The 27,932-nt window shown below is 46.0% G+C and overlaps 1 protein-coding gene across 10 annotated transcripts; it reads left to right on the top strand.

Moving 5' to 3' along the window:
• The first annotated feature begins 136 nt into the window (after positions 1-136).
• Positions 137-27,932, top strand: shank3b (SH3 and multiple ankyrin repeat domains 3b). 10 transcript variants are annotated; one of them, XM_076296636.1, is made up of 24 exons: positions 2,068-2,277; positions 2,947-3,204; positions 4,380-4,631; positions 5,257-5,460; positions 6,670-6,741; positions 7,298-7,406; positions 7,983-8,134; positions 9,382-9,549; positions 10,388-10,504; positions 10,725-10,802; positions 11,875-11,941; positions 13,277-13,538; positions 14,777-14,940; positions 15,710-15,823; positions 16,203-16,278; positions 16,523-16,605; positions 16,771-16,895; positions 17,337-17,472; positions 18,034-18,114; positions 20,092-20,225; positions 20,494-20,599; positions 21,112-23,122; positions 23,503-23,532; positions 24,872-27,932. In XM_076296636.1, the coding sequence occupies exons 3-24, from the start codon at positions 4,434-4,436 to the stop codon at positions 25,485-25,487; spliced, it is 5,103 nt and encodes a 1,700-aa protein (XP_076152751.1). In that variant the 5' UTR covers positions 2,068-2,277; positions 2,947-3,204; positions 4,380-4,433; the 3' UTR covers positions 25,488-27,932. The 10 variants fall into 10 exon arrangements, with proteins under 10 accessions (XP_076152753.1, XP_076152752.1, XP_076152757.1 ...); XM_076296638.1 differs by lacking the exons at positions 2,068-2,277; positions 2,947-3,204 and adding an exon at positions 137-679 and having other exon boundaries at positions 4,431-4,631; XM_076296637.1 differs by lacking the exons at positions 2,068-2,277; positions 2,947-3,204 and adding an exon at positions 138-679.

Below are 27,932 nucleotides of genomic sequence, written 5' to 3'. Positions count from 1 at the left end.
CTCTTTCTATCGCTCCTCTCTCTCTCGCTCCTCTCTCTCTCTTTTGCTCTTTCTCTCTCTCTCGCTCTCTCATTCACATGCTCCCCTCTGTCTTTCCCAAGCTCTCCTATAATAGCTGTTCAGAGAGAAGGAGAGAGAGAGAGAGGGAGGGAGAGAGAGAGATAGTGAGAGAGAGATGCAGGCCTTGCCCACGCAGTCGAGTGGGAGACTGAGCTCTCCACTCACACACACACACATACACATGCACACACACCCATGCATTCACACACACATTACACTCACTTTTCCCACTCACACAGACACACACACACACACACACACACACACACACACATACGCACGCACACACAGCCAGTCAGTGTGTCATGCCTGCACTGAGTGGGCTGTACTGAGCATTCCTGTCATACAGTAACAGAACAGTCTTTCTGCCTCCGCGCGCACTCTCTCCCTCTCTCTCTCTCGCGCACACACACACACACACACACACACACACACACACACACACACACACACACACCACACCACACCACACCACACACACGCACACATGCACGCACACACACACACGCACACACACACATACATACACATACACATAAACACACAGAGGCATAGACGGATTCTCTGAGAAGAAGCTAAGATGGATGGGGAATATCTCTATGTCCACTGATCTTGTGGGGTAAGTTCTATTTCTATGATTTAGTAGAGAGAGAAAGAGAGCGGCGCTGTGTGTGTTTGTGTGTGTGTGTGTGTGTGTGTGCATGTGTGGCAGAGAGAGTGTGAACCTGCATGTACTTCCCAGTTTCAGAGAGTGTAGTTATTGTGATATTCTGTGTAGCGAACCTACCAGCGTATACATAATTGTGCGTGTGAAAATATTTTTGTTTGAGTGCAAGAGGACAGTTTTGCAAGTATCTGTTTGTGTGAAAAAATGCCTTTTTATGATGCACTGTAAAAATGATCAGAACATAGGTGGTGATGTAAACTTTTAGCTCAATTTATTCAATAGTGCACAGTAGTTAACTTCATCGCGCATTATAACTTATATAGATTATCAGTGGACACACACACACACACACACACACACACACACACACACACTCGACCCTGTCTCTCACCCCTATTACCTGTCGCTACCTCACTTCCTTCTGATTGCAGTCGTGACTGAAGCCGTTCTTCACAGTCCTGCCGCCTACACACGCTACTGTCACTCTCTCCCCTTCTCTCCCCCTCTTCCTCTCTTCCCTTCTCTTTCTCTCTCTCTCTCTCTCTCCCACCCCATCTATCTGTTCTGCAGCGCTCTCTTCTGCTCTCCCTCTCTTCTCTCTTTATTCCTGCCCCATTTTCTCTCAATCTTCCCCTCAATTTACTCCTCAGCATCCCTGAACGCTGAAGTGTGTGTGTGTACATGCCCATGTATTGGTATAGCTGATATCGCCGTGGAGGATTTTTTTTTCTGTGGATGGTGCTGTGTTCCAGATTGGCACCTTGGCCCTTTAAACGCAGGCAAAGTTTCCTACTGAACCATTTTTCTGGTTGCCATAGCAATGAGCGAGGACTTGGAGAGGTGCAGTGGTATTAGAATGCAGTGACAGCGCTTACCATGTGAATTCTCACACATCTAGAGACCAGGACCCTCTGAAGCTGTGTACACACACACACACACACACACACACACACACACCCACCCACACACACACAAACATATCACAGGTTTGACTCAGGGAGCCACACGTGGAGGTTGTAGTCTGAGATGTATGGGTGGCTATTGGATTTTACTGATGTTTTAGCTTACTGTCTGGGTGTGTGTGTGTGTATGTGATAGAGTTTGCTTTAAAGTGTTTCAGCCTCTCCTAGTGTTGTATAGCTTAGTATCTGTGATCTCATGTTGATGGGCTCAACTGACCTCCGACAGCATTACAAATTCATCAGGACATCTGCATTTCAGGAAATGAAGTAAGGAGGGTGTCTGGCGGCTAGTGACTTTGTGACTGCAAGTGTGTGTTCTTTAATTGGCTTGATAATCATGCTTTGGTTTTTTGTGTGTGTGTGTGGGGGGGGGGGTGTCTGGTTGTGTGTGGAAGGTGAGTGTATGCATTGTTTTAGGAAAAGGCAGGCTATCTGCAGCCCACAGTCCTTCCTTCTCTTCCTGTAAAAACATCCCGAGGACCCTCGTCCCAATCCCGACAGGAAGTGAGGCTGAGATCACAGGAAGTGGATTGCATGGCCAGAAGGGCCGGGCCTCCAAACAGGCCCATGGAAGGGTCTAGAAGATAGGTGTGTCCTTAGGCTGAGAATAAGTCTTTTCCCCACAGGACATGTCTGTGTGAGTGTTCTTTGTGTAAATATAGGTAAAAGCAAGTGTGGTATGGCTACTGTCCAAATGAGAAACAGCCGCGTAAACTTATAAAAAGTAGTTTGTAGTGTGTGTGTGTAGAAGTAGGATTGTGTGTGTGTGTGTGTGTGTCTGTGCGAGTGAATATGTAAGTGAGTGAGTGTGTGTCGACTGTAAGTCTTCTGTATGGTCAGTATATTTGTCCTGTGTGTGCTGGGAGAAAGAGATTTGTATTTTTGTGTGTGTGTGTGTGTGTGTGAGAGAGAGAGAAAGAGAGAGAGAGAGAGAGTATGTGTGTGTGTGTGAGAGAGAGAGAGTGTGTGTGTGCGTGTGTGCGTGTGTGTGTGAGAGAGATAGAGAGAGAGAGAGTATGTGTGTGTGTGTGTATGAGAGAGAGAGAGAGAGAGTATGTGTGTGTGTGTGTGTCCACAGTGTCCTGGGATAGAAAAATTGATTGGTCTCTTTATTGGTTAGGTTTCCCTAGTCTTCGGGATTGGTGCAGTGAGTCAGTGGACGTGTCCCTGATTGGTGCTAGTGTGCAAATGTTGGTAAGAGCCTTTCCTGTCTTAGTTTCCTTTCTCGTGTGGACTTTCCTGCTCTTCCATATGCAGCTACAGGGTTGGGCTCGATGCTTCCTGAAACCTCAGTTTAGACTGAGTGCAGACCAGCGAGGCCAGGCCAGAGAAGAAGACAAAGTGAGATTCCTGAAGGAATTTTCCACAAGAGAATTGTTGGAATACTACATGACGAGTTTCAATTCTGGGAATGTAGTTGTTGGACGAACACGAACGGCACAGTAAGGAAAGCTCAAACTCGGATTTGACTCCTGGTCTAAGGAGGGAACGTCACATGGAACATTGAGGTCAAAGGTGACTATAACATGCAACTCGCACATATCGATCCCAGGGCAAGAAAATCGGGGAAGCACTTGCTAAAGCCTCACCATCTCACCCATGCCTGATGATGGAATAATTCTTGTTTTATAAAGTCATGCATAATGCATTGTGGAGGTTTGGTTAGGTGCAGATGACTCAATTGTGAGTGTATAAAAATAAAATTAGACTAGCAATTTCGGGGGTTGAAGTGTGAAGGTAAGACAGTCTATGCAGACTGTGTGTGATCTCTCACTGGTATGGAATGGGTCTTGCATGGGAAATGGCCATGTGTAATCTTCAGATGTTTTTGACTATCATGCAGTGATTATTTAAAGGTTCTGAAGGAATAATGTATTCTAACCGATTAGTTATACTGACCCTTTATCGTAATCCAGCATGTTTTCAGATTAACTAGTCTCACATGATTTATGTTGTTACATAAGGGAGAACTTCCTACTTGGCTAGTATGATTATTATGTGTGGGCGTGTGTGTGTGTGCGTACACACACATGTGCTTGTACGATAGACTTATAGCTATGTTCTTCTGAGGACCCAAAGAAGCTGTAGTTCTGTCGAACAAGCAGTGCACTTCGTTGCCATGGTAACTTGGGATGCACAGGCTTCCCTGAAATTCCATTATTCCTTTGAGGATCTGTTTTACAGTTTCCAAGGCAACCACTCACAACTAAGTGACTGCTAGTGACATCTCTCTCTACCTCTTTCTGCACCCCTTCTTTATCTCTCTCTCTCTTTCTCTCTCTCTCTCTCTCTCTCTCTCTCTCTCTCTCTCTCTCTCTCTCTCTCTCTCTCTCTCAACAATGGTCTCTAGCTCTCTCTCTCTTGAAATGGCACTCAAAATCTGTTGAACTTCTGATGTACTTTTTCAACCTTAGCGATGCACAAGCTATAAACCTGGCAGTTTACAGCAGACCATTCCAATTCAAAATCTTATAAAAAATAGAGTTTCACTAAATTATATCACAATCTATGCCATATACAACAAGCACAACAAATACAATCAGGCATGTATCTACAAACCACTGCCACTCATGAAATGCTATGCAAATCCAAAAGAGAATTCAACCAAAGGCGTGCAGAGTGAACAACACACAGATTAAAATAGTAAGGACTGTGGTGTGAGAGTGTGTGTGTGTGTGCTGTATTTGTAGGGTTGTGAGGAGAGGACATTGAGAAACACTCACACACACACACTCTCCCAGAGCATGCCTCTGAGTCCGCCAGCCGACGCCAAACATGAGTCTCCCGACCGGCCGCGGCAACAGCACGCCCCTACCAACGGTAACCACGGAGACGACAGCATTCGGGCCTCTCCCGGGAAAAAACCTGCCACGGATCCCATGGAGGATCTCCACGGAAACGCAGCCGTCATCCGCATTGGAATCCCTGACCTGCAGCAAACAGTGAGTGCTCCTTCACACACAGACACACACACATGCATGCACATGCTCTGGAGTGCGCACGCACACACACACACACACCTACCGGCAGGCACACACACATACACACACAGACACACACACACTCCCACACACCGAAACGTCCATGCAAGCATCAGCGCTTTCATCTCTTGCTGCCGTTCACTGCTTGAAAAGGGAGTGCTGTTGCAGAGAAACAGGAGTGAGTGAGACTGAGAGAGGGAGAGAGAGAGTTGAGCAAGAGAAGAGAGAGAGAGGGATAGAGAAGTAAATCACAGTGAAGGAGTGATTGTAATTTGAAACAGGCAAAAAAGGATGAAAATCAGGAGTTGAAGATGAGATTAGATTTTAAGTGGTGGACTGTCTCTACCTCTTACCTCATACTGTGTATACATTCAGTGTATGGGGTGTGTGTGTGTGTGTGTGTGTGTGTGTGCGTGTGCACGCGCGTTTGTGTGTGTGCATGAGTGTATGTGTGTGCATCTTTATTTTTTGGTGCCTGTGTCTGTGGATGTATTTATGTGTGTGTATTTCTCTCTCTCTGTGCGTGTGTTTGTGTGTCTGTGTGTGTGTGTATGTGTGTGTGTGTGTTTGCACTGATCTCCCCCAGAAATGCATGCGTTTGGACCTGGAGGCACCGGTGTGGGTATGTAAGCAGCGCGTGCTGGTGACACTCACCCAGAGCCTGACAGACGTGCTCAACTATGGGCTCTACTTGCCCGCCTTCAACGGCCGTGCAGGAAAGTTCCTGGATGAGGAGAGGCTACTCCGGGACTACCCTATGCCCACGGTCACCCCGGTCCCTTACCTCGAGGTAGAACTGCCCTCATGCCGGGTCACCCTAACTGTGATAGTGCTCACATAGGTCATTCACACTCACTCAGGCTCATGCACACATACTGTACATACATGTACAAAATATGCTGCACATAGATTTATACTTACATAGGTCTTACATACTTAAAGAAGTACAACTACAAATGCATGTTAAACCACCAATACACTGTGGTTCTTTTACCTTAGAATAATGGCTTCAAATCTGTTTTGATGCCACTGACTAACAATAAGGAGGATATTAGCGATGCCTGGTATTGCAGTGTGTAACCTTGTTGTCGTTGGTGGGAGCATGACCCTTTTTAGCAATTCTAGACTAAATGGGTTCCTCCTTAGCACTAATCAAATGCCCAGTACATTCAAATTTCACCACAAGGGTAATTTCTACATTGGTTTACTTTAATGTTTGCCCTGGATATTACATACACATATAAACACACACCTCAAATTACTTCACACACACATGAATGCACCCAGTCCGGTGCATGCAAAGTCTGCTTAGCAGATGTATATCATCATTACTTCCACAACTTGTGTTGCAGGCACTTGTGTCCAAAGCACCACTGAAACGTGGCTGTGCGCTAAGCACACAGATGGATAATTGTGGGGACAGATGGGGATATTTCAACTAAAGTGTTACAAGTCAACATCACAAATCTGAACTGCAAATGTTTAAGCAAGTTAATGGCCTTCAGATGGCTGGAGTCATTAAGGGCTTGACAGTTTGTACTTATTAGCATTGATACTGGTTCTACATCCAGCCAATACAGCGAAGGGGCGGGGGCTCTACAGAGGCATGCATTGCACTGGAGGCTGAGTGTGTAAAAGTAGGACAAGGAAACAGTCGAAGTAAAAGAATATGTGGTCCTCCTAATTAAGTTTTAATGAGTTTGCAGAGGAGCTGATATTTAAATGATCATAAATTGTATTATAAATTGTGAAACAACAGACAACCTTGAGCAATCAGTTGCATCTACTGTAAGAGGGCTGTATGCAGAGCCAATTCAGAAGATAGCTTTGAGATCATTCATATAGATATGTATAAGTAGGTTATTTTAATCGTAGGATGCTCTGAACATGTGTGTATGTGTGTGTGTGTGTGTGTGTGTGTGTGTGTGTGTGTGTGTGTGTGTGTGTGTGTGTGTGTGTGTGTATGCGTGTGTGTGTGTGTGTGTGTGTGTGTTTTCAGTTCCGCTACAAGAGACGAGTGTACACACAAAGCCACGTGGATGACAAGCAGTTGGCTAAACTTCACACCAAGGTATGCCAGCTCCCCCATCCTACCCTCCCCCCTCCCCCCCCAACACACACACACACACACACACACACACACACACACACACACACACACACACACACACACAGATATACAGGGTTGCCAACTCCCATGCTTTTGGCGTAAGACCCAAACATTTTGCAAGCAATATCCGAATAGCAGTCGTTCCATACTTCACTTTTTTCTCGGATGGCAGAACATCTCACACTCACATCATTAAATGTTAAGCCAAGGCAGCTTTTAAAAGTTGACCCTGTAGCATACAACCCACCCCTCTGTTCCTGTGATCATCTTAGTATAACTGTTTGGATAGTCTGCCTACAGATACGTTACAGATCATTTGTTGACATTCAAGTTCAGTCTCTAAAACTGTTCAATCAATTGAATGTCACCTCAACTAAACCCAACTCCTAACGTAACTTTAAATAAAGATGTCTGTTAACAAACAAGTGTCAACAAACAAATTGTTTACAATCTGAGCATCTGTAGGTAGTCTGTAGGAGACCATCCAAGTAAAGTGTGACCATTTTATTCCTGGTAGGCCAACCTGAAGAAGTTCATGGAGGTGGTGCAGCTGAGGTGTATTGAGAAAGTCTCCAGATTTCTGGAAAAAGGACTGGACCCAAACTTTCATGATTCAGACAGTGGAGGTAATATTTACTACCGTACTATTAAGTTAATAATATTGCTTGGTTTGATTGATCTGGTTTTGGCTCTTACCAATCACAAACGTTCATTGCACTGGATGGCACACAAACTCTCATTTATAGTGCATAAATGATTTGAAACAGCAGCAGGACTTCAGAAATTAAAAAAATAATTCATTATAAATATTTCAGTTCAGGGTGACTGCGTGCTCTATTTAAATCAAGCAACTTTCCTCACTGATAAGTCCAACTTGCAGAGCACAAAATGTGAAAATTCCTCAGATAGGTGTGTTTATGTTTGTGTGTGTTTAAATGCATGTTTACTTGGCTTGTTTTCAGTTTCTTAGCTTGCTTTAATTGTATTCATGTTGGATTAAAAAAATATGTAGTCCTTCTAATCAAGTTTTAATGAGTTTGCAGAGGAGCTCATATTTAATTATAATATTATGATTAGTATTTATAAGCAGTGGAAAAACAGACAACCTTGTTTTCCAACTAAGGACATTTGGCCAAATGTTTGTGTGTGTGTGTGTGTGTGTGTGTGTGTGTGTGTGTGTGTGTGTGTGTGTGTGTGTCCAGAGTCTCCCCTCACCCTGGCCGCACAGCTGGACTCCTGTGCAGACCTGATTAAGGTCCTGCGTAACGGAGGCGCCCACCTGGACTTCAGGACCAGAGATGGCATCACCGCGCTGCATAAGGCCGTACAGTCCAGAAACCACGTTGCACTAACAGTGAGTGTTAACACAGCAGGGCATTTCACTCTCAACGTAACAAGCTATGGGGCAGATGCCTTTTCATATTACTAAGCTTTCACTTCATCAGGTAAACAGCACTCATCGCCGCCTGTCACCACCTATTCACCGCCCTCTAATGTAATTTGCGGTGGATTGCAACGTATATGCCGCTTTTCCACTCCTCCGTACCGTGGCCGATAAGGGCAAACGCGCTGCCACTTAAGAAAACACATGCAAATTGGCAAAACACAAGCAACTTAAAAAAAAAACATCTTCAGTGATTTGACAACAGCAACCCCCCTGCAAATTTAGACAACACAAACATTATAGAAACGCGCTGCAAATTCTCACAACACAGGAGGAGCCAGTCAAACCAATTGTCTTCTGGTTGCTAGACGACTCCTAGAGGTAACTCTTGAGCCACTGCCACCATTATCAAAATTAATTTGAAGATAAAACCAAAATCAGTTGCTTATAAATGCATATCTACAAAAGGGGCAAACGTGTGTGTAATGATGGTTTTCAGTATGAGTACATGCATTACAACATAAATATTCTCAGCAATGATGTTTACGTGGTAAAATGATCAAGGAAATATCTGGTGAAGTAGGGAACAGGAAATACACCCTGACAGGTAAAATTATTTGTCAAAAGCTGGGATCAATCCTTGCTATATTTATACACTCTATTTGCTTACTGGTCTTTGAGACGCTGTCAGTTTTTTGGACAGCATACAAGAAACATGAATCAAAGCACACAGACAGTCATAGTGTCTGAAATTTTGTTCATCGGTTTGACACGCGCTGTCATGAGTAGTCATGAAATGGTGACATTCCAGGAGCTTGAAACGGTGATAGGCTTCATCAAGCTCAGAGTGAATTTATAAGCACATTGATAGGTCATTTATCAATAATGCATCAGAAAAACTGACTGCATCAGTGCATCATCCATTTTTCTGTCTCTGAGGGAATGCAAACACATTTGCATGAAAACATAAAGACACGACAAACACACACATCAAAGAGTGGATTTTATAAATGAAGGAACTCGCAGATAATTTCAATTCCATTTATCAATAGTGCCACAGAAACACTCACACACTTATACACAAACGTATACTCATAATATATCTCACATATCTATGCACACATACACACACACACACACACACACACACACACACAGAGAGAGAGATACAGAGAGAGATGCTTAATTGCCACTGTGTGTGTTTCGTGCTCGTATAGACCCTGCTGGACCTGGGGGCCTCGACGGACTACAAGGACAGCCGGGGCCTGACTCCCCTCTACCACAGTGCCATGGTGGGTGGAGACCCGTACTGCTGCGAGCTGCTGCTCTATGACCACGCCCAGCTGGGCCACAGCGATGAGAACGGCTGGCAGGAAATCCATCAGGTATCAACATCAGCAAGCACACACACACACACACACACACACACACACATACAGTACACACTCACACACACTGCATGGTTTGTGCACATACAGATCCTTTAAAGGAAAGATCAGGAGTTAAAACAATCTGGGGTTTATTTATGGATGATAACGAGTTCAAACTTTCGTTTGGGAGCATAATTACGTTAATCGGAGGAGTTTTGAGCTAGACCACTGTTTGCGTTAGCAACAAAATGCCTGTAGCAGTGGGCTGGGCGTGGAGCCACATCAAAATAAATCGCTATTTTCACAGCACTGACAAGGCTCAAAATACCACTCTGCAGCGCTGCACAGATCCGGTTGACTCTTCGATTCAAACATGCATCACATTCAGCCAGATCTGTACAACGCTAGAAGAAGTTGAACGTGCTCACTGATTTGACGCTACTGGAACACGAAGTAAGGCAATGCGCTGCCTTCAGAAACAGCCCTTGTAAGCTCTCTTTACACTTTCAAAGTTTACAATACTTTGGTTTCTCTGTAAGGAGTTTTCCAACTGAAGACATAACGCTATTTGCCCAGGGCTGAAAAACAGATCCACACAATCTTTCAGACATACATTGTGATGTCCCACCTTCATTTAGCAAACATGTAATGGTCTTGTCAGATCTAGTGAATAAACTAAATAGACACACAAAACCACCACAGACCTCTCGCAGCAATTACTTCATTGACTGCATCTTTGAGATGTTTTTTGATCTCTTATAAAAGAGCAGAGATTTGGTCTCACTTGAGGTACCGTATATACTATATGTGTGTGTGTGTGTGTGTGTGTGTGTGTGTGTGTGTGTCTCCACAGGCTTGTCGCCATGGAAACGTGCAGCACCTGGAACACCTCTTATTTTATGGAGCAGAGATGAGTGCCCAAAATGCCTCAGGAAACACAGCATTGCACCTGTGTGCCCTCTACAACCAGGTACACACACAAACACGCAAACACACACACACACACACACACACACACACACACACACACACACACACACTGAGCACATTCAAATGCACCCAAGTATACTCACAGAGAGAGCTGGCCAATTTCACACTTTCAGGTTGTCCAAATTCTCAAGAGTATCTTACGCTTCTCAGATCTGCTCCTCTCTGACTTCCTGCCTCTGCTTTCATCATCTCCTCCTCAGGATGGCTGTGCCAGAGTCCTGCTGTTTCGGGGAGCTAATAAGGACATCAAAAACTACAACAACCAGACAGCATTTCAGGTGAGACAGAGGTTTGAAAAATGCTACAACCATAAATATTAGAAAGCTAGATACCGCATTGGGCTCCAGAACGAACGAAAACGCCACCATCATGGTGGGGGAAACAATAACTGGAGGTGTCAAGTCAAATGTATTACCCCACAGGGGGAAATTAAGTTGCAGCCAGGTATTAAGAAACACACAACCAACGACACAACACGCAAGATAATAAATAGCAATGGAGACAGCATTACAACACAGATAGACAAGGACCAGTACATGAAATATAATACAGTGCAAGATCACTACATGGAGAGGCCAAGATAAGCAACAGTCCAAAAGTCCTGTGTGCAAAGAAGCAGAAGGTTGAAAAAGTGACATCATTTCAGCAAATTCAGCATGTTAATGGTAGTACATACAAAGAAGGTTAGTAATGTTTAGTCCTATGGGTGGGAACTCTATACCTTCTACCTGAAGGTAGAAGCACAAACTCTCTGTAGAGGGGATGGTTATCAGTCCAAAATGGCCAGAGCCTTCCTAAGGACATGATGGTCAAATAGGTGTCTCTGATTGCTGGCGATTTGCCCATAGACAGTAAGGTGTTTGCCACCAGCAATATGGCGGCTACATTCATGTATGCCACCTAACAGAACTCGAATGCGGTATCTAGGTTTTCATTATCTATGGCTACAACTACCAGACATTACTTCAGGTGAGCTAGAGGTAAAAGAAAAGCAGAACAGACAGCATTTTATTGTGGAGAAAAAATGTGCTACTGTACATTATCAATTGTTTGTTGCACTTGATTTTACTACATAACGTAATCACAATCACACTCACAATTGAAGATTACATTTACTGGTCTCATTTCCAATCACACATTATTGACTACTTATCAATCAAATATGACTTGACAGCATATTTCACCTCATAAGATATATTGATCTCTGAAACAAGCTTGGACAAGCCCTGTGGGAATGAGAGAGAGAGAGAGAGAGAAACAGAGAGAGAGAGAGAGAGAGAGAGAGTGTGTGTGTGTGTGTGTGCTTGAGCAGTTTGTGTTGGACTAATGTGCGGACCTCACTCTCAACAGGTCGCCATCATTGCAGGAAACTTTGACCTGGCAGAGATCATAAAGGTTCACAAACCCTCAGATGTCGGTACGTGGACTTGTGATGTTCATCTCATGGTTCCCATCACATGATGTGTTTGGTGACTGCAATCACTTTATTAATATCGACTCTAACCCCTCTACATCCATCTTTCTTTGTATGTGCCCCTCTTCAATTCCTCTCCTTATCTTTTCCTCTATCTGTCCATCACTGCAATCACTGCATCAGTATCTGATCTAACTTTTTTACCTCTCCCTTTTTAGTTCTTCTCTTCTCCCTCTTTTTCTCTGTCCATTACTCTTAAGCTGTGTACCCATTGTTGGTGATTTGCTTGTCGTCTGTTGTTTAGTTTATTTTAACTTTGTCACGCAACGTTTCACATCACAAATTATTATTCTGCCTGTAATCGCATTACCTTTCCATGGTCCGTTGTCGCTAGCAGTCTGAATGGGGCTTACTCTCTTTTTCTCTTTGAATTCTGTCCATCTCTCTCTGTCTCTTTCTGTCTTTGGACCTCTTCCTTCTCTCTTTCTCTACCTCCCTATCTCTGTTTTTCTATATCTATCTCCTTTCTATCTATCTATCTATCTATCTATATATCTATCTATCTATCTATCTACTGTATCTATCTATCTGGGGGTTGTTGTGTAGGGTTTCAGACGATGAACAAATCATTTTCAAATTATGAAGTAGAATATTGACTGCCCTTTAAATTCCTATAATCTGTGGATGTATTAGCCTACATGTGGATATAATAGGATGTCTTGTAACACTTCACTTGGATAGTCCGTCAACAGAGACTTAACAGATCTTCTGTTGTGATTCAAGTTCAGTATGTAAAATTGTTTAGTACATTGACATCACCTTAACCAAATCCAACCCCTAACCTTAACCATAATGTAATTAATAGAGTGTCAACAGATTGTTACTCTGAACATATGTACATAGTCTAAAGCGGACTATCCAAGTAAAGTGTGCATATTGGATATTCTCCAGCATCGTGTGTTTTAAGGGGATGAAGATGTAAAGGGTGTGAATACAGCTAAAGTGTTAAACAAGTGTTAAACAAGCGTTAAAGGAGAATTCCGGTGAATTTTCACATAGATCTCTGTTTCTCGAGGTCATCGAGTACTATCGAAGTACGGTCACCGAGTGCGGTCACCGAATACTGGTTCGAAATAAGCAAACGAAAACAATCGGTTCTATGCGCAACTTGAGTTGCTGCAGCTGCAGTGCTACACTCTGGGGGTATAAGTGCTACACTCTGGGGGCATAAACATGGGGGCTCATGTACCGACAGTACTCGGTGACCTCGAGAAACATTCTCCTTTAAACCTCTGTCTCACTCCTATTCCTCTCTCTCTCCCTCCCCATCCTCTGCAGTGCCTTTCAGGGAGAGCCCCTCCTACTCTTCCAGGCGTAGAGGTGGGTCCAGTGGGTGTCTCTCCCCTCGTCGCTCCGCCCTGCTGCGCTCGGCCAGTGACAACGCTCTGGACGAGAGTCTGCCCGCCCCCTCGCCTGCCCCCTCCCTGCGCAGCCTGCCCCCGCTGGACGCCGAGGAGACGTCACCGTCGCAGCAGCGCAGTCAGCAGGGGGCGACCTCACAGACGCGCAGCCTCAGGAGACACACCCGGGGCCACCTCAGGTAGCGCACATGCTGCACACGCACGTACTGTACACACGCACACACGCGCACACACACACACACACACACACACACACACACACACACACACACACACACACACACACACATATACACATACACCTACACACACACACACACAGCCTCAGGAAACACACCCCACGGCCTCCTCAGGAAGCGTGCGCACACACACGCGCACACACACACACTTGTTTTATCTTTACACAAACTTTGGATGTACGGGAGGGAAAACGTGTAGTTTGTGGAAAGTGCAGCTGGGGTAGCATTATGTTCTGGTTTGATCCAGGTCTCAGTGAGAGCCAAGACCTCCAGAGATACAGTAGGTGATTAGCATAAGCAGCAATAAAATCAGCTTTGTTCACTACAGATTGGCAGCTCCAGAGCCCAACAGAGGCCCCTGTGGGGAAAGTTTGCTTTAGTGAGCAGATGTTGGCAAGGTTATCACTTCGAAGTGACCTGGAGATACATGGAATATGACAGTGACACATCGCTTAGGGCAGTGAGAGGAACCAGGGCGATGTCAAATAGAATAGTATGTACAGGGAAGAGTGTAGTGCATTAAATACAGTATGGCAGTATGTGTATTTTCAATTCTATACAGATTAAATTATATTGTATTATATTATATTATATAGTATGAGGTAATGCTGTATAATATTATATAATATTATATTATATTATATTATATTATATTATATTATATTATATTATGAGTAGTCATGCAAACAAGCAGAAGCCATGCAAAGAGAAGTGCTGGGCCAGTCCCATAGATTGTAATGAAGTTTAAGGAAATATGCAAATGAGGCTGATGGAATGTGCTCTCATACGTGAGGTCTCTCATAAGACCTGTGTGTGTGCGCTTCCAAACCATTTGTGAGTGTTGCTGGTCTTATGTAATCAACAAGCTGCATTAAAACCTTTTTAAATGCACCTCTTTGTCTGTGACTGTGAGTGTAGCGTTGTGTGTGGTTTTGTATGTTAATGTGCTTATTTATATACAGTATGTGTGCGTGTGTGTGTGTGTGTGTGTGTGTATGTGTGTGTTCTTGTGTGGGTGTGTGAATAACTGGTGAATATGTGCATGTGTCTTTCTCTTCAGTCCAGTGCATAGGGATCCAAGTCCTCATACACTTGTGTGTGTGTGCATGTGGTTTTCCATGGGTGTGTGTATTGTTCAGTAAATAACTGGTGTGTGTGTGTGTGTGTCCTCTCTCCAGTCCTGGGAGCCCGGTGCAGCGTGAGCCCAGTCCGCCGGCGGTGTCGCGCGGGCCCAAGCGCAGACTCTACAGCGCTGTCCCCGGCCGCACCTTCATCGCCATCAACTCGTACACGCCACTGGGAGAGGGCGAGATCACACTCAACCGCGGCGAGAGAGTCAAGGGTTAGTGCCTGTGTGTGTGTGTGTACGTGTGTGTGTGTACGTGTGTGTATGTGTGTGTGTGTGTGTGTACGTGTGTGTGTGTACGTGTGTGTGTGTGTGTGTGTGTGTACGTGTGTGTGTGTACGTGTGTGTGTGTGTACGTGTGTGTGTACGTGTGTGTGTGTACGTGTGTGTGTGTGTGTATGTACGTGTGTGTGTGTGTGTGTGTTTGTGTGTGCGTGTGCACCACATCTATTTGTTTGGATGTATCTAGGTGTGATTTCCCTTCCTCAATAGTCTTTGTTGTACCTTTTGTCTCCTGCTGGAAGTGTAGCCTTGTGTTTGCGTGTCAAGTATGTATTTGCATGTGGATAGACCAATACAATGTCTGATGAGTGTGTGTGTGCGCGTGTGTTGTCTCTGAGCCTAGGGGTGTATTGGCACCACTGTATGAATGATTTTTTGTCTTTTTTGTACTACAGTAAGTGTGTGTATGAGTGCTTTAGTGTATACGCTCTTGTGTGAGTGTATGTTTCTGCTATGTGTATGTGTGTTCATGTGTTTTTCTATGTAGGTGTGTGTGTGTGTGTGTGTGCATATGTGTCTTGTGTGTCTATGTTTGTGTCTCTGTGCATTTTTATGTGTGTGTGTGAGTGTGTATGTGTCTTGGTGCATATGTGTTCATGTGTTTTTGTATGTATGTGTGTGTGTGTGTGTGTGTGTGTGTATGTGTGTGTGTGTGTGTGTGTGTGTGTATGTGTGTGTGTGACTCCCTCTGTGTGTCTCTCAGTAATGAGTATTGGAGAGGGAGGCTTCTGGGAGGGGTCAGTTAAAGGAAGGACCGGCTGGTTTCCTGCACACTGCGTGGAGGAAGTCCAAATGAGACAATTTGACCCACGATTAGGTAAGAGCACTCACACACACACACACACACACACACACACACATACACAAACACAGATGCGCGCAAACACACACACACACACACACACACACACACACATGCAGGCACACACACACATACACACACACACACACACGCACGCACACAAATACACACACACACACATAAACAAATCAACCACTCCCTCACTTCACACGGGCGTACATACAAAACAGCCTCTTAAACTGACATGTGCACACACATACAAACACAAACACACACACACATACTTTCTTGATGGATTTGAATAAATCAGTATGAAAATAGGAGAGGTTTATAGAATAAGTGGCACTATGCCATGCTCTTTATTTTGGCTGGTTTAACTATTTGTTCATTGCAGAAACAAGGGAGGATCGGACCAAGAGGCTGTTCAGGCACTACACAGTGGGCTCTTATGACAACTATACTTCCTACAGGTATCCCCCCCCTCTCTCTCTTTCTCTCTCTTTCTCTCTCCTAATCCCTCTCTCTGTTTCTCCCTCTCTCTCTCTTCTCTGTTTCATCTGTCATTTTACTTATGTCATTAGAAAAAAAATCTAAATGACATAAGTGTGGGAGAGGAAAACAATATTATCATGTACATGATCTTATATATGACCTGTGACCTCTGAAGCTGACCTTTGAAAATGCACCCTGATATCTGTCTGTGTCTCTGGTCAGTGATTATGTCATTGAGGAGAAAAGTGCCACGCTACAGAAGAGAGACAGTGAGGGCTTTGGATTCGTCCTACGTGGAGCGAAAGGTTGGAAAAACACAATCACATACATGCAACATAGAAACACATGCAAACACACAACAACAAAACCATAAACTCTATGTTAGGAGTAGGAATTCATAGTTTGTGTTTGAGTCATTGTGTGTGTGTGTGTGTGTGTGTGTGTGTGTGTGTGTGTGTGTGTGTTTTCAGCTGAGACACCCATCGAGGAGTTCACACCTACACCAGCGTTTCCAGCCCTCCAATACCTGGAATCCGTGGACCTGGAGGGTGTGGCCTGGAGGGCGGGGCTTAGAACAGGCGACTTCCTGATTGAGGTAAAGAGAATCTCCACACAATTATGAATAGATAGCAATTCATGGTAGAAAGTTTGAAGCAAATTGACAAGGGTGATTTATTTTTGCGGAGAGAAAGTACAGGACTGAGCAGCGGTCATATTTTGTACTTTGTGGTACATCTGGTCATCTCTATGAGTTTGTCTACAATATATACTATATATATTGTGTATATATATACTGTCTCATTGCACAAAATGTTGTGTCAAAAAACGTGTCACACTGCATCCCAGTCTCCCTAAACCTTCTTGACATTCACATGACCTCTGTACTTCATGCTCAAATCAGCATGATTCACTGTGGCTAAAGCCATAATATGGCATGTAAAGATACATGTTACATAATACTCCAAAGGTACTTATATGATCAAATAAATTCTCTCTCTCTCTTTCTCTCTCTTACTCTCTCTCTCTTTCTCTCCAGGTGAATGGCGTGAGCGTGGTGAAGGTTGGACACAGACAGGTGGTGTCTCTGATCCGACAGGGAGGCAGCAGGCTGGTCATGAAAGTTGTGTCCGTGTCTCGCAAACCAGATACCGGAGATGTAGTCCGCAAAAAAGGTGTGTGTGCGTGCGTGTGTGTGTGGGGGGGCGACTTGTGTGTAGTTGTATACACATAACCAGTTGTGTGTGTTTGTTTATGTGTATGTTTGTATGTGGGTAATTTGGGGGGAGGTGGGGTGCTAGCCACAATAGGTAGTCTTTGAGAATGATGTCAGTGTGTTTGCATGCAAGCAACTGCAGGAGCTGTGTGATTGTGTGTGTGTTTATGTGTTTGAGTGCCGAACAAACAAAACATTGATGCGCCACCTATGATTATATCATTATCACGCCAATATGACCATAACACCAGGGAGCCAAGCTCTGTGAGAGTGCTACTGCGGCTCAGCTCAGAGCTTGCCAAGTCTTAATTAGAGATAAGAGATAAGACACTGATATTCTATCAGCAGCGGCCTGATACATCTACATTATCAGGTTTTTGCCATGTTGAAAATGTCCTTGATTAAATTACTCATGTATTAAACAGCTGTGTTGAAGTCTGTCAAACTTTTTTGAATATAAGGGGAGAGCAAAGATGTAAATGTCCATTTATGTGTGCGTCTGATCGATCTGCACCCCTAGCTCCACCTCCCCCAAAGAGAGACCCCAGCACAAGCCTGACTCTGCGTTCCAAGAGCATGACGGCCGAGCTGGAGGAGTTGGGTAAGAAAAACACACACACACACACACACACACACACACACACACACACACACACACACATACACACACACACACACACACACACACACACGCACACACGCACACACACACACACAGCATGACCCTTGATTCCAAGGACATGACCACTAAACTGGAGGAACTGGGGAGAGAGAGGAGGCCACTGTTTCTGATGACACATCCCCTCTGTCACATTGTCACTGTTATGTCAGCCTACAGCACACTCCCACGCTCTCTCCCACACAGGCCTATCTGCCCACACACATGCAAACACACACACACTCACACACACACACACACACACACACACACACACACACACACACACACACACACACAAACATACACACACACACACACACACAATCACACACACACAAACATACACACAGACACGTGCCCATGCACAATGCATGCATACACTTTCTCTCAAAAATTTGGATGGACTCTTTGACACATTCTATACACAAGCTTTTTTCCTTGATTCATAGGCAACCTACACACTCGTACACTCATTCACCCCAAAATATACTCACTCACCCAGAGACTCATACATACAAACACACTCACTGACACATCAACGTACATACATACACACACTCACACATTCACATATGCTCACTGGCACACACACACACACACACACACACACACTGGCGCACACACACACACACACACACACACACACTGACACATGAACACACGGGTCACACACACACACACACACACACACACACACACACACAGCCACACATACATTACTATGAGCATTTTCAGAAAGATTTGTCCCTGGTTCTCACCCACAAGCATCCATGCGGAGGCGAAGAGGGGGTGAGTGCTAATGACATCATCATCATGAGATGGATGACATCATTTTGTCATATCATCCCAGTCTCTGGAGTGCCTAGTGACTTTGAACATATAGTTTGGTTTGTAGTGGTGGATGACTATCCTTATGGTAAAAAGCCTTGTGTGGTATTGAATATGTATGTGTCATGTGAAGTGATTGTGTGCTTATTATGTCAATGTGGTGCAATTGTTTATGTGTGACTGTGTCAAGCATCTTGTATATCATTTCTGTGTTTGTTGTTTCAGATGTAGTTTAACATTTGTGTGGAGCTTTGTTTTAAAGTGAACGTCACATTGTGTTTTTGTGTTCTGATTATCGTCTGTAAGGGCTGTTCTGAATCTTTGGATATGAATATATGTTTGGTGAATGATAATTTTGCATTAAACTTTAGGTGTGGACTGTGAACTGTCATTGTTGAATTTGCACTAATATGGGTTCGCTCAGTTATGTTCATTTGAACAGAGTATGCGGTGAGAAGAGTTGACATTATCCTTTGGTTTTGGAGCTTCTATGAGCATGTCCAAGAATGGTGTGATGTAATGTTTGGTGTATCTATATGTCTATAAGTGTGTCAGTAATCACCTCAATGATTAATGTGTGATAATCACTAGAGGAAATATAACACATGCTGATAGAACTACCCACAGGTTGATATGCTTTTGGAACTACTGCCTGGTATGAGCATGTCTGGTATGAGTATTGTAAGTGTGTGTGTCAGTGTTTGATGGATTTTCACCTGTGTGTATTTGTGTCTGTTAAGTGTATGTGTTTGGTAGATCTGTGTATATTGATGTTTTGTATGTGTATGTGTTTGTGTGTGTGTGTGTGTGAGAGAGAGAGAGAGAAAGAGAGTTAGAGAGTGAGTGAAAGAGAGAGAGTGTGTGTCTGTGAATGTGTCAAGCCAATGTGTGAGAGTGTTAAATTAGTGTGTGTGTGTGTGTGTGAGAGAGAGAGAAAGTGTGTTAGTGTGTGTGTGTGGGTTTGTTAAGTGTATGTGTGTGAGAGTATGTTAAGTGTGTGTGTGTGTGTGAGTGTGTTAAATGTGTGTGTGAGAGTGTGTGTTAAGTGTGTGTGTGTGAGTGTGCTAAATATGTGCTTTGTTCCTGCAGAGAAGCTGGATGAGATGCTGAGCAGTAAGGAGCCGGTGGTGGTGATGAGGCCACGCCCCTCGGAGGCGGACTCTCGCGCTGCCACCGTCAAGCAGAGACCAATCAGCCGGAGAATCACACAGGCAGAGATTAGTGTAAGACACACACACACACACACACACATACACACCACTACATGCACATACACGGCACACACACACATGCATATACACAGCGGACACACACACACACCCTGGCATATGCCCTCTCTCTTTCTCTCTATCTCTCTCTCTCTCTCTCACACACACACACACACACACACACACACACACACACACACACACACACACACAGAAAGAGTTCTGTGAAGGAGGGCTTACTGAATATTGCATGTATGTTCTGTCATTTCTGCTGTTTGAATAGAATCTCTTGGAGAGGCAAGGAATGTCTCCGTCTTCTGGGATGCAGCTGGGATTGGATAAGAGTCACATGCAACTGCCCAGAGGAATGTCCAGAACAAAATCCTTCGGTAAACACACACACACACACACACTCATGAATTCCTTATTTGAACCCACAAATCGCATTTCTCACAGAAGGGAGTGAAACATCTCTTGAGGTGACAGCTTTTAACACTCATGGGTACAGAAAACAGAGTCTGTGCCACACAGCAAGGCTGCCTATTACAGCTGAGCAGAATGTTGCCAGTGGTTTGGAATTTTTCTTAGATAGGCCTGCCAGTCATAACCCACTTATAGTTAGTTTGTGAATATGTGCCATGCTGCCAGATTTCAATATTACCAACTTACATGTGCAGCCTAGTTCACTGATCTTTGCAAGTATAGGCTGATACATTTTGCCATAGAAGGCTATGCCTATATATAGGTCAATAAATACAATAAATAATTGGAGTGATTGTAACATAAATTTCCTTAATAATACGTGCCATTAATCTCCACCCAGAGATGTAATAATTGTAATATATCTCCAAAGTAATGAATGTCATAAATCTCAATGCTGTGACATGCGTGTTACATGCAGAGATGTTTCACACAGGTGCCCCTGAGGATGACAGAATCTCCGCTCTGATTGGAGAGCACCGGTTTCCACGGAGCTCTTCCATGACGGACAGCTTCCACCACATTCCACCCCCGCCTCAAACCGCACCCCCTCCGCCCCCGACTTCTTACTACATGGACTCAGGCCCACCCCCAGCCTTCCTCCCCCCGCCCCCTCCGTCGCGTGCGGCCAATCAAACGCGCTCGAGCTTCCGCCCAGGCGTGGAGCCCAAGCTGCACGGGCCGGTGACGACGGAGCGGCAGCGTAAAGCGCGCTCCATGATCATCCTGCAGGACACCACACACCTGCCCGTCGAGCCCACCTCCATTCCCCGTCCAGCTACGCCCACCTCTGGCCACTCCCAGCAGCCACTGCAGGAGCGGGGGAGGAGACGGACGTCCGGCGTGGAGAACCCCTACGCCAACGTGGGCCGCCTGAGCACCCTCTACACGCCGGCCAAGCCCCAGCGTCGGAAGAGCCCGCTGGTCAAGCAGGGCCAGGTGGAGGAGGGCGGCGCGGGAGGAGGGGGCAGTCAAGAGAGAGTGATCATCCGGGAGCCGTCTCCCGTCGGCACGTTGTCGCGGATCCCGCACAGCAGCCGGGCGGAGCAGTTCCAGCAGCAGGTGCTGTCGGAGCGCGCCCGCATCACGCCGCCCGGCGCGCGCCGCCGCCCGAGCGTCTTCCTGTCGGTGGAAGGGGGCGCCACCGAGCCGCAGACCGCGCCGCTGCTCTCGCAGTCGCACTCCATGGACGAGCTGGCCGAGCTGCCGCCGCCCGCCCCCATGCTCTCGCCAGGGCCGCCGCCGGGCGGCTCCACCTTCATCCACCCGCTGACCGGCCGGCCCCTGGACCCGTCCTCGCCACTGGCGTTGGCGCTGGCCGCGAGAGAGCGGGCCCTGAGCGGCCGCACCACGCCCACCACGCCGTCCCCATCGCCGACGCCCAGCCAGGGCCGGGGGACGGAGAGGCCAGAGACGGAAGGAGGGGCGACCACGCCGACCGCGGTGGAGGCCACGCCACCACCGTCCTGGAGGGACGAGCCAATCAGCATCATCGAAACGCCGCCGCCCAGCGAGATCATCATCAGTAGCAGCAGCCCCGCCTCGGGGCGGAGCCCGGAGACAACACCCGCCCCTTCCAGCCTAACGGACACCGAGCACAGTCCGACCTCGGTCCGTGTTCCCTCCCCGGCTCCGCCCCTGGCCATCCTGTCAGGACGCAGCATGACCATGAGCTCGGAGGAGGAGGCCGAGCCGTACACCGTGACCCTGCCGCCGGCGCTGCTGTCGTCCAGCGACGAGGAGACGCGCGAGGAGCTGCGCAAGATCGGCCTGGTCCCACCGCCCGAGCCCTTCGCCAACGGCCTGATGGCCAAAGAGGCGCCCATCAAAGCCACCCTGGCGCTCGCCGCTTCCAGCCCCCGGCCCGTGCCGGCTTCCGCCGCCGCGGCCACCGCCACCTCCTCGGCCACCTCCTCGGCCTCTGCGCCAGGGGGCAAGTGTGACTCGGTGGCCACCGACTCGGGTGTGGAGGACCCGCACCTGGAGACGACCAGCACCGTCTCCACCGTGTCCAGCATGTCCACGCTGTCGTCGGAGAGCGCCGACTCGGCGCACGCCAAGCCCAAGTGCGTGGTGGGCCGCGGGCGGCCGGCGGCGCTCATGCGTGACCCGCTCCTCAAGCAGTCGTCCGACAGCGAGCTGCTGCCCCAGGTGCAGGGCGGGACGGGCACGCCTGGCCGGCCCCGGTACCTCTTCCAGCGGCGCTCCAAGCTGTGGGGGGAGGTAGAGCCGCGCGGCCTGGGCTCCTCCGCCGGGCAGCAGGAGGGGGGAGGAGGAGGTGCAGGGGCAGGAGGCGCAGGGGGAGCTAACGAGGGCCGGCCGGCGGCCATGGGCGCTGAGCTCCTGAGCAAGGACTCGCACTCGCTCGGGGAGGAGCCCATCGTCGGGGCCGCGCTCGACCCCGGCAGGAGGTCGCCCGTGGGAGGGGCGAGGTGAGCGACGAAACGGCTATCGCTAAAACACGCCTGCTGTTAAAACACACTGCATAGTTTAAAAACGCACACTCCTGCTCTTAAACACACTGCATAGTTTAAAAACGCACACTCCTGCTCTCAAACACACTGCATAGTTTAAAAACGCACACTCCTGCTCTCAAACACACTGCATAGTTTAAAAAAAGCACACCTCATATCACACAAGCTAGGTTTAAACATTGCCACCTGACAAATGCTACCATGGATGAACACTAAACACTCATACACACGTACAAGGCTAACACACCAATTTGTTGTAGCATTCCTGAGTTATCTTCAGAGACGCACGTCTTCTGGTTAACGTCTGGTTTTCTGTGTCCCTCTCTGTCTTCTTGCAGATGTGAGGAGAGGAGCGGAGAGAGTAAATCGTAGGTTTTTAGCTCTGTGGGTAAAATCCAGGTTCTTTATCCAGCTTAGGTCTAAAACCACTAAAACAAATGCCAATAACCACTAAGCTCCTTACCAAGCATGAGTAAACATAACCAAAACTCAGAGTGGGCATTAACCTGTTCCTTCTCTTTGGCTATTATGCAATTTCACAATTACACTCTCCCTCACTGACACCTGCATGAAAAACAGGCCAATGTCTCACCTCTAAAACATCCCAACACCTGGTAATGTCTGACTTACTGTACAAACACCAACAATGGCAGCATTCAGAATCTGAATGTCAAAAGACTCTCAAAAATGCTTTTAAATCAGCATCTGAAAACCGGTTGCCTTGAGAAGACCCCTGTAATATTTCCATGCGTGTGTAAATGCTGCCGTTGGTTGTCTGTGTAAGCAGGCAAAGCTGCCTTTGGGGTGTGTGTGTGTCATTTGCCGTCTTTTCTCTGAAAAGCTTTACAGGGTTTTAAGTATGCCACTGCGGTATGTTAATGGAGCTATGTGAAGATGCGGAGCATCTTTAAATACCCTGCTCGCTTTGCATCCTCTCTTTGTGCAATGTAAACTAAGTCCTCCGTATTCTCAGTCGGTTGTAGAAATGGAATCAAGCACACTACAAACACATACACACACACACACACACACACACACACACATGTACACACACAGTACTCTGTGTGCAGGGGACTCAAGCTAAAGTTTCTTATTTTAGAAACAATTTCAATGTAAAGATCAGAGGTACAATTATTTTTAGATGCCCTGTACTTGTGGTCTCCATTCCCCCCTCCTTGTTTCGTATTCTACTGTATTTCTTCCTTAAGCAAATTCACATGGACACAGCTACACGGTAACTATACTGTAAAAACAGACTAGCATTCTCAAAAAACCCAGACAAGTCATCTTGTTGCTTTGAGTTCAGTTATGACAATGATATTACACATTAACTTGTCACTACACATTCACATACAGTGACTTTGCAAGAAAATTACTTGACTGGGAAGTGTAGAATTTGCTAAGCATTTTTTAGTGTACATAAACCTATATTCATATGAATTCCTCATATTAACACACAGCTTGTACCCTAGTACATAATGTAACACCCCTTACACTCTCTCAAAGTCTTCCTTCTGTCTCCCTCTGTCTAACTCGTCTTAAAGGAGCAGTGCTTTATTATGATCCGCACAGGTTTCCAGCCAATCAACACAATGCTTTTAGAATATGAACGACCTTATGCTAGAATCAAGGACTGCGCCTTTAATTGTCCCTTTCCCTTGAGTCTCGTCATAATCCCTCTACAGCCTAATCTTTCCTCTTCCTCAGGTTGTTCAGCAGTCTGGGCGAGCTGCACACCATCTCCCAGCGCAGCTATGGCACCACCTTCACCATCCGCCCAGGCACCCGCTACCCGGTGACGCGCCGCACGCCCAGCCCTGGCGCCACGCCCGACCGCGGCGACACGCCGCTGGGCCCCGTGCGCACCTTCGGCAGCGGTGGGGGCGGCGGCAGCAGCAGCAGCCCCCACCTCCCGCACCACCACCACCACCACCACACCATCCTCAAGTCGTCCAGCCTCAGTCTGCCCACGGAGCCCAAGGAGGTGCGCTTCGTCATGCGGAGCGCCAGCGCTCGCGCCCGCAGCCGCTCGCCCTCGCCGTCGCCCTGCGCCTCGCCGTGCCCGTCGCCCGTGCTGGGCGGGCCGCTCATGGCGCTGCGGCCCTTCCGCCAGCGCCCGCTGGCGCTCTGGAACAAGTACGACGTGGGCGACTGGCTGGAGAGCGTCGGCCTGGGTGAGCACCGCCAGCGTTTCCTGGAGCACGAGATCGAGGGCGCGCACCTGCCCGCGCTCACCAAGGACGACCTGGCCGAGCTGGGGGTGACGCGCGTTGGCCACCGCATGAACATCGAGCGCGCGCTCAAGCAGCTGCTGGACACTTAAAGGCGCCCACCTCAAGATGGCCGCTCATTCTTAAGGCCGCTGCGCAAAAATGCTCATCTCCGTACAGATGTAGAATTTACACTGGAGTTTGGCACAGAATAGTTAAACCTGCACAACAACCCCTTCCAATCCAAACACAGCCATCGACAATCTACACTACTCTTACCCCCCCACACACACACATACACACACAAACACCAACTGGATCAATATCCAGGATTTATCTACAACTTTAATTTATACAACAATATAGTAGACCTATTCATACCCCTCACACTGTCCCCCAATGTCATGCAAAAAACACACAACATTCAATATCCCTATAAGGCATTCTTACTACCCCAAGACAAAATAGCCAGTTAACATCCTCACTTTGAAAATGTTTTTTTGAGTCACAGAATCAGCATAGTATCTAACCTCTAACTAGTCCAAACGTTTTGGTATATCACCTTTTACCCTTACCAGGTCCCAGTCCAATATTTTGCTGTGGTGGTACAGTATACTGGGTCAAATCAGACTGGTCCTTGGTTGCTGTGGTTGATGTAAAGTGAAAATTAATGTTCGACATCCATGGTTAAAGGAGATTGCCTTTGGAGAGCTTTCTGCTCTCTAACTTTTTAAGCAACCTTTGAACAGATTCTGCCTCCATCTAGATTTAATAAAATGAAAGTATTTTCAGCTAACTTTTATATGTATGAATTAATACAGGCTATATATTTAAGATGGAACGAATTGTATTGCGTATGAATGCAACTTGAAGTTTAACTTCACAGTTTAACCTTATATTGTGTCTTTAAAAAGTTTGTGGTAGAGTTAATTTGGTCAGATTTACAGCTATTTTACCTTTGAAGCAAAGTCCCTTATCACAATTATTGCTTTCTATTAATCTGTGCTTTATGATTAATATGATGTTCCCAATATATTTATTATTTTATTCTCTTTACAAAGTCAAATATGATGTTGGAGGAAGGCGTTTGAGACGTTAGTAAATGTGGCAGATGTCTGTAAATATGTTATTTTCTTTCTTTCCTTCTTTCTTTGTTTTCAACTTAAACAGAAGCAATGGAAATGTGTGTTATTTACATGCCGACTATGGTTGCTCCGAGGGCTGTGATGTTTGCTCATCTCTGTGAATGACTTACAAAGATCAGGTGCTATGTTACAAAGCCATCTGCACACACACACACACACACACACACACACAAACACACACACAGTATATCCAGTAACACAATTAGTCAGTATATAAAACGTGCATGCATACACAAGTGCTTAATCTCATTTCTATAGTATTAAAAAAATGCACGTTAATACAGGACACATGCACAGGCAAAACATCGGGATAGCATTGCCATCCTAAATGTCAGTATACAGTATTTATTTGACACACAGATATACTCATATTCACATCCCCAAAAATTGTACCTCACATACAAATACACACACACACACACACACACACATGCACAGTACGCCTACACATACACGCTGACGCTACACACACATACGCCTAAACACACACACACACACAAACACAGGCTTGAAGTGGCCGACAATCTTATCCATGCAGCATGTGAATAGTGAATATGTGTCTGCAGTGTGTGATTGCACTGTTCTGGCAAGTGACAATGGACAGCATCCGCCACATTCATATACAAAAATGGAAGACGTCTCCCAAAAAAAAGGACTAGACCATTTTGGTTATTGTTGGACTCAAGATCAAATTGTTGGCCGATATCTAGCCTTCTCTATACGGAAAAAACATGTACCAAAAATTACAACTGGCGTCACGTGTGTGTCTTTGAAAAACTTTCTTCAGTTCTCAGGCTGTGTGAAGTGGATAAGGTGCTCTAGCGCCCTCGCCTGGACATAACAAGGGAGTTTTCTCCTTTCTCGTTTTTGTACAGACAGAATGTCATTCGATCCAACCATTTTTCTAACATGGAAATTAATAGGACCCTGTTGGAATTCAATGGACATTTGTATTCGTAAACCAGTGGTATTAGCACCCTAATTTTGTGGACATTATACAGAACAAAAACAGGGTTTTATCAGTCATAGCCTTTTCAAGTTGAAATTATAACTGTTCAATATTTTGAGCCCTGACAAAATAGAATTTCTTCATTCTGAATGTTCACATGCTCTCCTTATTACAATGGAAATGTTCACACAACAGTGACTGAGTTCAAAACGGTTAGAGGGTGGGCTTTAGCTAGACCTAATAGACTACTGGTTTCAACTGAAACCTGAAGCAAAAGATAGGTGACATTAGTCAGAGATATCTGAAGAGATCTAGTAGACCTGCGAGATTGACCTGCGAGTTTCAACAAAGTTGACAATATGACTTATTTGTCATCCAATAATGAGGCAACAACCTGTCTTTTTATGCAAGGCCAAAAAATTGAATGCATTATCATGAAACATGAGTAGGCCTAGTCTATTACA

The sequence above is a fragment of the Alosa pseudoharengus genome, unplaced genomic scaffold, assembly GCF_046254945.1.
Source record: "Alosa pseudoharengus isolate Yale_2024_CS ecotype anadromous, Long Island Sound unplaced genomic scaffold, YU_APseudo_1.1 YU_APseudo_1.1_scf_20, whole genome shotgun sequence".
Taxonomy (NCBI): Eukaryota; Metazoa; Chordata; class Actinopteri; order Clupeiformes; family Clupeidae; genus Alosa; species Alosa pseudoharengus.
Note: the sequence above shows the minus strand (reverse complement) of the source record. Positions and strands in the feature narration are given on the sequence as shown.

Bases quoted from the DNA above. Each gene is read 5' to 3' on its own strand.
- shank3b (XM_076296638.1), top strand. From the start codon at position 4,434: ATGCCTCTGAGTCCGCCAGCCGACGCCAAACATGAGTCTCCCGACCGG. The intron at 6,742-7,297 runs GTATGCCAGCTC...TATTCCTGGTAG, and splicing joins TGGCTAAACTTCACACCAAG to GCCAACCTGAAGAAGTTCAT. The intron at 7,407-7,982 runs GTAATATTTACT...GTGTGTGTCCAG, and splicing joins TCATGATTCAGACAGTGGAG to AGTCTCCCCTCACCCTGGCC.